Source organism: Numenius arquata, chromosome 1, assembly GCF_964106895.1.
Source record: "Numenius arquata chromosome 1, bNumArq3.hap1.1, whole genome shotgun sequence".
Lineage (NCBI taxonomy): Eukaryota > Metazoa > Chordata > Aves > Charadriiformes > Scolopacidae > Numenius > Numenius arquata.
The window spans coordinates 129804466-129818742 of record NC_133576.1 but is presented as its reverse complement, the minus strand read 5'-3'; the positions used below and the strand labels follow the sequence as shown (position 1 = coordinate 129818742).

At 41.6% G+C, this 14277-nt stretch overlaps 1 protein-coding gene across 1 annotated transcript in view; it reads left to right on the top strand.

The window, feature by feature from the left end:
- The window catches only part of CEP295 (centrosomal protein 295), a 70470-nt gene that overhangs the window by 11439 nt on the left and 44754 nt on the right, over positions 1-14277 (top strand). The window contains exon 2 of the mRNA XM_074150197.1: positions 13008-13335. Within this exon, the coding sequence (XP_074006298.1) occupies positions 13008-13335 (328 nt within the window). The remainder of the gene's footprint in view (positions 1-13007; positions 13336-14277) is intronic.

Sequence of the window (14277 nt, the reverse complement as noted above, 5' to 3'; positions counted from 1 at the left end):
AATGAGTGGGACTTAACCTTGTTCTGAGTGGGGTTCACGCATGAAGCTCAGTGCTAATCCTCTGTGCAAGGTTGAATTCCAGCTCTAGTTCCCAGACTTGCGGCGCGAATAACCGACAGCTAAGCATTTTTGTAACGGGTACATTAGAAATAGTTTAACTAGGAGACATGACAGTTGTATTTGTGTTTTCAAGTCATATTTCCTCAGAAATAATGCTGTTGCCACCACTTACTTGGGAGGGAACACATACCTTGCAAAAAGATTTTCTGTTTTTGCAGAAATAGCGTAGACCCCTAATTTCCGCAGAGTTCTCTGTCTAGAGAAGTCAGCAGACTCCCACTTTACTCCAGTCCTCAAAGGCTGACAGGTACCACCAGGACTCTGGAATAACTGCAAGTGGAAAGTGAATTCTGGGTATTCATATGTAAATTGAAATAACTGATGTCCCATTGTGCTTTTGCTTTCAAAAAAAAAAAAAAAAAAAGAGATAAAAAAAAAGAAAGATGAAAAACCCAAAACATAATGAAGTATTTGCATATAAAAAGGCTTTTAACTTACATTCTTTGCTCATTGGCAATCTTTGGAAGCCCATTATTCTTTGCTGCTATTAAATCTACCCAGAAAAACATCCACATTTCTGGGCAAGTGGAAGTTCATCAAAAATAATTTATTCTTGTTCATTTATTTCCATAGGATGCAGACCTTTCTAGACACTGGGCAATTATTTCTAGACACAAATCGGAGAGCGATGTAAGATTCTGTGGTGGTGTGGGATTTTTTTTTTAAATTATCCTAGCTAAACGTTTATAGATGCTGTTTCAGTAGGAAGTCTTATTATAGCAGCAAAGGAAATGTGGATGTCTTCAGTTTCTAATCCTGAGTGTGCAGCTTTGTGACTAGATAACCACGAGCAAATGGCTTATTCTTTTGAGGACTAATGTTAGTCTTACTTCTACGGGGGTAAATCTGGAATAACGACACAGAAGTCAATGGAGTTACAATGCTAATCCCATGTTGTTTCCTCATCTGTAAAAGAGGTTAATGACATTCTCCTCTCTCAGGGGATACGGCAAGGATATTTAGTTAATGTTGACTCTTCACTGTGTAAAATGCTAACACATTGTCATTGTTAGAGCAAAATTTGTACTGTACAGGTGAAAGAAACAGTTAATACACAAGGTATTCATGCTTAACCCACTCTGCTGAAGACACATTGTAATATATTGACTTTCATTAGAGCACCTCAAGCACTTTTCCCATGACTGCTTTCATTAGGGAAGGAAGAGTGGTCTGTTCTATTAGGAAAGCAACCAGGTGCATGTAAATAAATTAACACCAAAAGATCACTAAGTGTAAAATGTGCATATGTCCTCCACTGTGCTGCTTGGTTTCGTGCAGAGAGCGCTGCAAGTTTAAAATAAGCACCTTTGATTGTGTTAGGTAATATGTTGTTATACATACACTGAGAGACAATAAAATATGCACAAACAAAATGGTGGACAGATAAATAGTTATTGCCAGAAGTGATCTGCAGCTTTCAGGCAATCCTTTTAATATTTGTCTGTCTCATTATTTCTGTATATAAATGAGAAATGTCTTTGCAAGAAGTAGCAAGGATACCAGGCATGAAAGCCTTAGTATATGTCTATCCAATGTAACCAGGAATGTAGCTGTTTAATTCTTAATAACCCAGAACTAGCAATTTATGAAGCAATCATGGCCTGGGACACTGTCACAAAGCAAGTCGGGGCCAGTAAAACTGCAATAACAGTAATTTCCACTCCTGTTCTGAGGTTCATGCTGTTAGTTCTCAATGCATTTTTCAAAAATGGGTATATTATTCCCATTTTGCAGCTGTGGAAAGTGATCCCACTCGGACAAGTGCCTTGTCTAAACAAATGGGCTGGTGAATGAGGTGGGAGGAAGCCACGCGGCTGAGCGCAGGGAAGAGAAGGGCGGGAGTGGGGCTGCCATTTCCAGCAGCATCCATCCCACGGAGCTGCTCCCATCCTGCTCTCGCAACTGGAAAGAGAACTTTGGCCTACCAGCTCCCATCATCTCTCCACTGGCATTAGATGGAAGGTGGAAGGCAGAAGAGTACCACATAAAATAACATCAGCTTGTTAGAGAACCCTTCCTTGTGAATGAATGTCTTGTGTGTTTGGAACTCCTTTTTTTTTTCCAAATACCACTCTTCGGCTGTGTGTTAACACTGACGTTTTGCATTGTATCTTCAACTAACAACTTACCACTCTGCTTTGTTACCCACTCCGCTAGTGCTGCCGTGACAAGCAGGCCAAAGGAAGTCCTTCCTCTGTGTTGTTTTCCATGCTCTAAGCTTTCCGGGGGTTCCATTATGATCTCTTGAATGAGGTCTGCAGTACACAGCTTTCCAGCGTGGACCAGCTCAGGTTTGTGCACCTCACAAGGTCGAGGGAATTCAGACAGTAATGGCTGAAGCTTCTTTCTGCCCTAGCCAGCGTGATTGTGTCCAGTAAGATAATTTTTCCACAGAAAAACGTTGTTAAACCAGTTCTGTATTAACCAAGACTGTTTTTGCGCTGAACTCTTCAGCTGGCAGCGTAGCTGGAGGAGCTTGGGCACCAGCTACCAAGTATTTACACAGGATTGCCAGCTGGCTTGTTCAGTGCATGCTATGATAGCTGCATTGCTACTGGTTCCCAGTCGTCATGCTCCTTAGCTTAGTTTTATCAACATGATAGAAGAATATGCTAGACCTATCTTTGTTGCCAAAACACTTGCAAGGAAAAACGAAGATATTACAACAATCACGGGATATTACACACTGGGAAAATATTTCATTTCCAAAGTCAGGCTTTTGTATGTTCACATGCTAAAAGGAAAAGAAGCAACAATATGTCCTAGAAAGTTTTAATTTAGGAAAGAAATGAATCAAGTAACTTTTACTATAACCTCTATAAATTAGCAATAGCACTGGTTTGGTCAACTTGTCCTGAAAATGAGCTCATTAAATCTAATTGGGCACACTGTATAGCAAAGAATCATATGATAAAACTAGGAATTTTATTTCCAATTTGAAAAATACTCGGTGATGTTCATCCACAGTGGTGGATGTCTGCCAAAATACATTTAACTAAAGCGTACACGTGGGTTAGATTAATACGTTTTGAGATAGAATCAGCCCTGACAACAGGGAAGTCATCTATTAGCGGCAATAACTCAAAAATCACAGTAAAATTGCTTGTTAAAAGAAATAATAAACTCAGGAAAATATCAATGTTTATTAAAATATATTATCTCTGATTTAAATTGATGGCTTAGTAGAAGATATGAGGATTTTCTTAAGCTCTTGTAACTTGACCGTAGTGAATCAAAATGAATGAACGCCTGCCTTGCGAGTAGAAAATAGGGCTCATATCCTCCCCTGCAGTCAAAAGCAAAGGGAAAATGCACACTTAAATGATGCAAGGATGAGATCCAAAGTGCCTTTTTATGTACTATTTACAGGCACCACAAAGTCTGGTCTCAGCAGGGTGAATCAAAGAAGTGAAATTACACGTGTAAGGTCCATATTCTCAAAGAAGAGAATTATACACTTTCCAGGGTAGCCCAGAATGCCACACAAGGCCTTGGTGGCCAGCCAGTATAAAATCCTGAGGATAACACGTGTCTTGAGCACTTCTCTTTTCCTGGACTTTGGATCTTCTGCCCGCTCAGGATACACAGCACAGAGCCTTCCCCTCACCGTAGTGGCCAACTGAGCATGGCTCATTCTTTCTAGAGGAATGCAATGGCTGAAGGACAAGACGAACCTGGTCTCTCAACTCCTTCATTAGCTTTGAACGTTCATCTCGTGATTACCTAAAGTAAAATGCATTGATAGTTCAGACCACAGCAGAGAAGAATTCAATCTTTGCCTGGTTTCCAGGTCCCCTCATCTTTCTCTCCATGCCTCCAGAGCCTGGTACCGCCCTATCTGCTTTCTTTCCAGTCTCATTCCTGGATGCACAGCAGCCCAGTTGGCACAGGGCATGCTCCAAAGAGACCTTCCTAGCCTGAGATAGGTCATTTGCAGGCTAAGGATCAACCCCAAATCTCCACTGCCCGGGATAACTGCTTTGACCACTAAGCAACCCCACTGAAAATACAACAGTAGTATCACTTTTAAGTAGGGTAACTTGGCTGTCATGCCCCCCCCTGAAGAAGACACAATCCTTGTGTGATAGATATCTAAGTTTATAGCTCACCCAGTCATTCCTTGTTGCATCATGGTAGACTTCTTTTTTCACAGTCACCTACTTTCACAGAAAAAAGCAATAAACAGAAGCCTCATTTGGGACATTGAGAGCTTCCAATTCACGTAGGAGCATGCCATCTCCAAGAGTAGGTTTTCTGAGGAACACAGGATCTTGAAGATTAATTTCTTAAGTTTTTCCTAACTTCTTGTCTCTAGGCACCGAAGGAACGTCCCTAGAACTCCTCCTGACTGCAAGGCATGGGATGTCCTAACAGCCCAGGATTTGTTTTGCAGACACTCAAGAGTGTTGGCTAAAAAGAAACAGCTTCTTGAGGTCTTGGCACAGGGAATGCTCGCATGGCAAGTTATATCTCTCAAACAGGATAGTTGGTTGTTATCGAGACGGCAATGGGAGTCACCTTTGCAAGGGGTCCTTGCACTGGTATCTTAACTGGATCATGTGATCCAGCCTCTTAAACCACCGTTTTGCTCAATTCTTAGATCTAAGTGGCCTGTGGTGCTCTGCAGCCACTCCAGCACGTATATGATCCATCCCTAGAGATTGTTTTGAACTCCATACAAAACATCTCCTGACTGTCAGAAGTACATACAAAGGTCCTATGTGACTGGTTTTGCATATGTAGGAACAGTTTCTACTGCCTATTTACAAATGTCTGTATAAAGTTTGGTCAATTCTGCAGCAAGAACCACGTAAGGGAGATTATCCACCCAGAATGTTAATCAACACACTTAAGCATATAAATTGATATAGGGACAGCAGGGGCTGTTTGGCGAAATCTCTAGAACTGTCCAAAATTCCTACCCAGAGAGCTTCTGTGAAAGTTATAATTTTTAATTGTGAAGGTGGTTGGAAGTCCAGTCAATCGCTTTGTCTCATGTCCGTCCATTGTTTCAAATCAATCTAAATCATCAATGCAGGTGGGTAGCCGGGGAGCTCCTAGACCATCCAGGGGATTCATGACTTAGGGGCTCTGGGTGCGCATAGCCCTGATAGCCCTATAGCACAGCTGCAACTAAAGGACAAACTTGGGTTTTGTAGTTACAGCTTCAGTTCCATAACTCTTGCCATGTTTCATTACCTCAGGGCCCAGTCTATACGGTCAGAAACTCTTCAGTTGCTTCAATATGCTTCTCAAACGGCTTCCTTCTCTGGATCAGGATTTCTCAGAACAAAACTTCATATTACATCTTTAGTAAGGGAACAGAGTATTTTAGAACAGAGATTAGAATAGCATATCCAGTATGGAAGCTAGCAAACAAACAAGAAACGTATGTTTTCAGTAAATCTAGATACTTGTGCATCTCATATCATTACAATATCAGAATGAGTCATCGCCTTTATATATATCATTAGTATTAACCTCATTTTGTACTTCAGTAACTGAGTCTCAGATTTTTTGAGTACCAGCCCAGTGTCTTCCGCTAGTTCAGGCATTCCGTTCTTACTTGATTATGTTTTTTTTCTACTAATGTTGCTTTTACAGATAAGAAAAGAGAAGTGCAAAAAGAAAATCAAGAGCATAAACGTTGTCTAAGTCTGTCTCCTTCTTAAACCACTTTTCATTCACGTGCAATAAAATGTAACTTTTAGCAGAGGACTGAGCAATAGACCTAAGCACGCTAACAAGCACCGATTGGCCTTGTGTGCATGAAATTTAACCTTGGTCAATCGTTTTCATCCAAACAATATTGCTGTCTGGCACTGATCCGTGCCTAGCTGTTCTTTGCCACCTGCAGTGGAATGAGGTGCCTGACCAGCCAACCCAGCCTGCGTAAGAGGAAGGGAACAGAAAAAGTGCAATAGAGCTTTATTTTTTCCCCAGTATGTGTTTACTCTGCATCACAGAAAATCCATTTGTCAAATATTAATTGAATTCTCTAACATTTGGCATATTTGCATAACTATTACAAAATGGAGCATTATCTCCCTTGGTATTATACCCATTTCCCTTAGATGGTGTCTCTTTGATCCATTAATCATGTTTCCTGTATCCTCCCACAGAAGCTTAATTGCTCACATCTCACAGAACCCACTCACAAAGAAAGAAATTAGCTCTATGTAAATCTAAGGTTATTACCTTGCCTCTATAAATATAAAACAATTAAATTATCCTTTAAAAAGGACAGTGATAAAATTCCAGATGAGCATTGATCACCCAAGGAAGCAGATTGAGGCAATTTTATTGGGCCAGTGGGAAAAAATGTTTTTGCTTTACCAAGGACGTTATTGGGGCAAAGGATACTGCTGTCCATGTCTTTCTCCTCTGCCACTGCTGACCCCTTTATTGACTTCAGTTTTACTTTAATATCTGAAACGAAGGGCCAGATTCAATAGGTGTCTCTGATTTTAGGGCTGCTGTAGGCTCATACTGCTGGGTACATCACCTGGGTATTACTGGAACCTCGAGGTGCGATCTAAGGATGTGAGCACACCCGTAGGGAACCACTTAAAGCCAAAGGTGCAGCTATCTAGCACTAGCTTGTAGGAAATACTGAGAAAAGAAATATATCTTAAATTCTACCTCTCAGACCTGTAGGGATATGCTTTTCAGAAAATGTATCTTTAGGCTTAAACCACTACTAAATATAGGAACTCACATTTTCCAAAAAAAGCTGGGCAAAGCTTTTCTTTTTTTTTCCCCCAACAGGAGCAGGTGGTAGGAGCTGCATCGACTTAACAGCAGTTTGGTGGTCACGGCACTTGTGGAGGAAGTGGGAAAGATTCAATTTTTTTCATACAAGTCAGAGTCACCTCCCACAGAGATGTTCTAACCACCAGGCATAGCTCTTTCTAGGAAGACGGGATCATCTGCCTATTCCAGTGAAGCCACGCTGATGTGCAAAATGTTGTTGACTAGTAATTTGGCCATAGAGAGAGTGAGCAGATGATTCTAATCAGGCTGTTCAGACAAAACCATGGAAAACTGGAGACTTGGTCTCCAATTGCCTCTTCTTTCCGATCACAAAAGAAAATGGTAGTGTTTTGTGCAGAACCCTGTGCAGTTGTTGTGTTGCACGTACTTTGAGTACACTAGATGTTGACATATATATATAAAAAAAGTATAATTGCTGAATCTTGTTCAGATTTAGATTCTAAGCTACTTAGTCCTGTCAACGTTAGAAGAACTTGTGCATGTAGAGGTCAGCAAACCTGAAAGCTCAGGGATCTTTAGGATTAAAAAACGCTAACTTCTCCTAGATTTAGCAAGGCTTTTCAGGATCAGGAGTCTGGGACTTAGCTCCATTTATCAGATCAATCCCCAAAAAACTAAGCCAAGATCACACACACAAAAACCTATGGTCTTGCAGAAAAATGAAGCTTAGACTCCAGTTTACCAACCTAGTATCTAACTCATCAATCAGCTTCCCTTCCACATTTTCTTTTCTCAGACTTGACTTTAAATTTACCTCTTTCCAATCACTAAAGACTCTTTGTTCTTTCATCCCTCCTTGGTTTCTGTAAAATTTAGCAAAACTGTGACAGAAAACGTCTCCATGTCTGTAGAGAGATTGGTTTCTGTTAAAAACAGTAAAATGGGAGTAATAAGAACCAATATATCACTGCCCATGTTCACTGCTTTCTTCTAAACACAAGTTTTTTCACTCTGCAGCTTTTTCCACATTCCTCCTCTTGATGCAAATTCATTCTCACTCCTTGTAAATTTTTCTTCACCATCCGTTCCTTTGAAACATATTTCCTCCATAAAGTCTTTTAATGACTCCATCTATACAATCATTTTCTTTCTACTAAAGAAACATCAAAGCTAATTTGCTGTAGAAATGTAATCTGGTATATCACAGGTCTGTCTGATCATATAGTCTGTTTGATTTAGACTGTGAAGGTCCTGTTTAAACCAGGATCCATTCTTTTACACTGTGAATATTTTGCTCGTATTTCATAAGCAATATTAAGATATTATAACAGATACCCAAGGATAATGACATGTACTTTCCTGGGAGGAGACCTGCATTCTCTATCTTATCCTTTATGTCACTCACTGTAGAAGTTGGCAGAGGCGGTAGAAGCCAGCAGTAAGGAAAGGGAGTATCTCGTATACATTTTTGGTTGCTTTATGTATAAATGACTATTAAGATATCAAAAGGGTTTCTGATTGACTTAGTCATTAAATTGGTAGGACCTGACCATTTATTTGGTCTTTATTATTTCATCCAGAACCTTTAACCTCTTCTTTGGTGATTTGTAGCCTTAAAGCCTTAAGCTATTCTTCAAGATGTTCTTATAGTAACTTTATTTCTTACAGCACAGCATTTGGATGCACATCTGAGAGAAACTGAAGCTTGTGAAAACTCCAACGCCTCCTGTATGCAATGTAATAAACATAAGCAATCAAAAGGAGGCAAACAATATGAAACAAGCCAACTTAGGTTGGAGAAAAAGTAATCATTTTAAAATTAGGAAAAAAAATATTTTCATCTGTACTACGTGCTGAAAATGTGGTGCTTACTACTAATTAGACTAAACTAAAAAAGTATTTTTAATCACATAAGGTGGTGGTTTTCTACAAGGTAAAATTTTAAGCCATTTAAGAGATCTTGCTGGAGTTGAATCCATTATTTAAAGGAAACACCAGACAACTCAGCACCATTCTATTTTCTGCTTGAAACTACCTGCAATAAAGCAAGTAATGTTCAGTGTAGTTTCTGAAATTCAATAAAAGTAGATCTTACAAGAAGAAACAAAGGAAGGTTAGCCAAACAAGATATGGCACAGTAATTGAGAAAAGCTGGCAAAGACCAGCTGTAAAATTACTGGACTGAGCATAATTGGCCTATTTGTGCGCATAGTTACTATGAGTATTAGAACAACTGGAGAAAATTCTATGTATGGTTCCAATTTATTTTAGAAGGCTGAACACATGTTACAAGAATTTTAGTAAATGGCTGCGCACGTACCAAGTTTGTCCTGTGGAATTCTGCATGCGCTGGCATCACTGAGTAGTTGGGTGGATCAGGTCTGAGGACACGCAGCAGTGTAGCTGCACAAGGCTCCTTTTAGTCTGTAAAAACCTGAATCTGACTCACTTCTGTTGGCTTCAACCTTTGGGAGAGAGCTTGAGAGCCCATTTTAAAATGACCTTGTCCAGCATCATGGTTCATACATGAATAATAAGCTCTTAAGAACATGGTGCTGCTCTTACCATCCCGAGGCCGGTTGTTTTCCGGAGACCCAAACCATTAAGCTGGGCTGAGGACACTGGGTGAAGTCCCAGGGACATTCGTAACAGAGAATGGGCATTCCTTAAGGTTGCTGTTGGTTCCGTAATAAGAGCTTCTGGAGTAATATCATAAAAAAACATACTTTTTTTTTTTCCAGTAAGACAGCACCATTTATATCTAAAACCAGATCTGAATTTACAGCCATTTCTTTGTCTTTCCATGACAATAATTTTAGGATATACTTTGTATTTCATTTAATTACATGTAATTATCCTTTTACCAGCTACTTAGCTTTTTATGCCTTGTATTTTGCTCCATTTTTTTTTACTGTAGCATCTTTTTTAGGACTAGAATCTGCAAGTTGAGTATTTATACAGGCACAGCTCTGGATACAGTTGCCTTGGTACTGGAAAGTGTAGCTTTGCAGCCTTCTATTATGTCTGATGGAGTATAATAACAAAAGCTACCCTTCCACATCCGTCAAGAAAATTTATCTCCAAAGCAGGCTCAGGCAGAGACTATTACAGGCTGTGCTTGCATGGGCTGACCACAATAGATGAGTCAGTCTCAAAAATAAAGATTAGCCCTTTCTCCTTGTTAGGAAACTTCATCTATGTTTGCAAAGCTTACGTGTAAAAAACACAATTAACGCAAACTATTTAACAAAATTACTTTGCAGTTTTCAGGCTGTATGAACTGGAGGATTACAAACCTTTGTAAAACGACATCCTGTTAGTTCCTGGTGGTCAGGATCTGGTGTCAGGTGTAATCACAGATCAAAACAAAAAGAACCACAGGGAAACATTTAAGACCATCTGATAATGTGATAGGTGACATTGAGGAATACTGAACGAGGAGAAAGGCCAATTCAACCTGAGAGAAGTTCTCATTTCAGTCAGGTACTTCAGTAATCAGCAAGGAGGAGACAAGAAACAGGAAACTGCATTACTGTCTAATGAGGTGCTAGAGGACTGGAGCTTTAGTGTCTGAATATGATGCTTTCTTTAAAGCTCTTCCTTCAGAGGTTTTCAAGGAGAATACTTAATTCTTGCAGGGTGCCAAGTTCTGCACAAGGGTGAGCTGTCAGGTGGTTGTACAGTTCCATTACTGGATCTGAGAAAACCTATAAAACCAGTGCTTCCCTGCTGAAGATGCAGAAAAGCCTGCAAGGTCATCCTTCCCCTGTGAGAGGGAGAGAAAGAAGCAACCAGATAAGAATTTCTAATGAAGAAAGAAGCAAGTGCTCCTGTGTGGCAGTAAGAGGTATAGGTTGCGTACGCTGGTCTACTCGACCTGCCTACGAGGCAGGGAATCTGTTCTCTCAGGGCACACAAAGGCAACTCTGGTCTCACTAATTGTCTGTCCAGATTTCACAGTCCCACAGAGCACACCATGGCACCCTGCCTGCACCAGCAGCTCTTGCAGTGGTTCATCTGCTGATGGAATCCACATCCTCTGTGACAGGGGAGTACGGACAGTCCCACTCTCAGAAGCTATTTTCTGGGACAGTAGAAGGCCCACATTGTGATTTGAGCTTCTCACCATGCGCTGCAGGCCACCTCAGCAGCAGACTTCATGGTCAAACAGCCCCTCTCCAAACACATGAAATAAAAATGGTTTCTTTTAAATCTGTGTTTTCATGTAGATCACACTGCTAGATATTTTTTATGTATGGAAAGCATTCTGTTCCTGAAAATAAATAATTCAGATTTTTCCCCCAACTATCTTGGGAATTTGTAGATAACTCCTCCAAGTATCATTCTTTTCCCCCAGGAGAAATGTGACCAGTAATTGAAGCACAGGGGAGCCGTTATCTCCAGTTTTATATATGCCTGGCTAGATGTACCGATATTGCTGCATGACTGTTCACCTTTTATAAAAAGAACACCATCTACTTCACAAGGGGAAAGAATTAATGCGGGCCTGTAATACTGTGATTCTAACAGGCATAGTAAAAAGTAGAACACATTACAGTATTAAAATGACTGCTACATCCCTGTTTTTCAGTACATGTATGTAAATTAAGTGGTAGCAGAAATAATTCTGCAATACATTGAATAGGAAATACCCTTGAAACAAAATTCTTACCCAGCACATGTAGGTTTCATAATATCCCTTTTTCCCAGTAGTATAATTGAGGAGCATATATTTGACCTCTTTCACATTTTATAAGTAGAGGATTCTAAAATCTATAATCTCAATTACTCTCTTAATAGACTGCCTTCAATTTTTTTTTTTACTTGTTGACCTGTGGGATAAAGCTATTTAGAAGAGATGTTATTGTGGAGAGCACTGCCATAATGAAAATGCTGAAGGACAAAAAGAATCCAATAAGGAGACTGGAAAACACATTTGGAAGCACAGTGCTCACATTTAATTTATTCAGTATGCATACCGCGAAGCATCTGGGTGTCTTTAACGTACAATCAGGTATTAACTTGGTACCAGCTATTACAGTCAGCAGTTTGCAGCAAGTTGCAAGCACTTGACAGAAAGCAAATTATCTCCCATAACACAGAAGTCTGTGAATAAGAGGGCAGTTTAGCTGTACAACGCAGAAGACAGGGAAGAAAATGCCTTCAGCTGCTCTGTTACCTCTTCTTCCTATGCTCATGTCTTTTGTTTTGCAATCCTGTATTTTTTTTTAGGAAATACAACCCCGTATTTCCTGTGTGGCCGTGCATCTGCATGCACCAAACCACGAAGTTTTACCAAGTAAAACTTTCAGTCCTGTAGGGCACAATGTGGTAGATTACTATGGCAGTTAGCTCCTGGTACAAAATTGGTTGTTTTTTTCCATTTTCTAGAAGGAACTGGCACAGAAAGTAGCAATATTGTGCAGTCACCTTTCAGCGCGAGACAACCGACTGTCTCCTTTGTGCCCTGACCAGTTGTAAGTCCCAAGCACTTCTCCCATTTGCACAGCAGCAGCTCAGGCCCTGGGAACATACTCAGTGCAAAGAAAAGAAACAGCCTGGCACAGCCTCTCTTGCTTCGTCCCTGTGCACAGCTGAACTGTTTCTCTCAACATGAATAACAAGTTTTTTTCTCAGTTTTATGTTCCTCATAAACCAAGGCTATCAGAGGACTCCCCTTTCAGATCCCAACTGCTGCAAGTCTCACAGATCTGATAAACGGTCCCTTTTAGAAAGATGACTAAAACATGAGGATGAAAGCAAAGAAGCAAGCATTACATCAGACTTACAAGGAGCAGACATGAGTTAAAAAAAGGTTTATAAAAGTTATGAGGTTGAGGCAGCACCACAGACCTGCTCCTTGTAGAAGCCACCCAGCCAGCTGCATGCAAGGCTAGGAGACAGGCAGAGCAGCACGACCGGTCCAGAGCTACTCTGAGTCCAAATTTACTCCTTTTGCTCATACAGTGAATCTAAAGAGAGTGTTAAACAACGAAGTTACACTGAGGTAAAACTAGTGAGGTAAAAGTAGCTTTGGGGCTTGGAAACCCTGACTGAGGCCTGCTAATGCAGTGCTGTGAGAAAGCCGTGGTAATAAACCCATTCAGATACATACCGGGATCGCCTGATTGAGCGGGCAAAACAATAAACTGTTTAAACGAGTCCTCTAAAAGGGCTTGACCGAGAACACGGAGCCTGAGAGACGGGAAGGCAAACCCCTCCCCAGCGCCCTTTTTGTACTGGCCGCGTGCGGCCTCACCGGCCAGTCACAGCTTTCCGCGCCTTCCATTGGTCACCAGGAGGCGAGGGCGGGGCAGGGTTGCCGGCTGGCGCATGTGCGCTGTGGTGGAGTGGGGGGAGCGCTCCGCTTGTGCAGAGGGTCAGGCCCGCTGCGGCTCTCGGTTTCCCGCTGCGTCTGCAGCGATTGGCTGCTCGGGGCGAGCGTGGGGGTGACGCAGGAGGCGGCAGCCGTTGGAGGCGGGCGGGTCCGGTTGGCGGCAGGTAGGTGCGGGCAGCCCCGCCGCGGGGTCGTTCCTTTCCCGCCTTCAGGCTCCTGGGACAGGGCTAGGGTGCACTTTCCCTTCCCTTCTCCGCTCAGCTCGGGCTGGTCGGGTTGCCGCGGCCCCGGTGGTGGCTACCGATGCAGCCTGAGCGGGCTTAGGGCCTCCTAGGCTGAGCTGGCTGGCGGTGGGGCTGCTCCGGCCTGCCCCATCCTCCTCACCGCCCCCGCAGCAGCCGCGCCGCCCGCCTCAGGCCTCAGCCCCCGGCCGGTGCGCTGCGCTCGTCTTTACGTTTGAACTGCTGCTCCCCTTCCCGGCTCTGGAGAGGTGCTTTTGGCTTAGCTCTCCCGGGCACGGTGGTAAAAGGTGTTAATGTTCCTTAGAGGAGCCTCTAGTGCAGTGTTCCCGAGGAAGGCTGGCTTAGGTTTTTAACTCTCGTGTATTTACTGAAATCTGTGCAAACGTTGACTACTTTACGGTTGTGTTTGCATTATCTGCTTTTGCTGTTACCGTTTTAAGTGTTAGTTTTTTTGGTTTTCTGTTGTTCATCCTCTAAATTTTCCTTCCTAGGGGGAGAGAGAGGAATGTAGTTATTTGCTCCGTAATTATGTGTGTCGATAAACTTGTTTTGTGCCTCATGAGCTGAGTAAGGGAAGCCTAGCAGGAACATATTCTGTCCCTATTTATCCTGTAATGAACCTGGGATTCATTGGCTTAATCACCCTGTATCAAAAGTATCTTATGGATAATTATTTTGGTTTTACACCTCCCATGTTTTCTTTAGTTCCTTTTTTTTTTTTTTTAATTTATGATACTGAAATCTTTCCAGGTGTAACGTGTTCTTTAAATTGTTAGTGCTACATGGATTGTTCACTAGTAATAAGCTTTAGGTTTTTAGAACTAAATAGTGGCTCTTTAAAATCTTTGTTGATTTGTTTTGGGA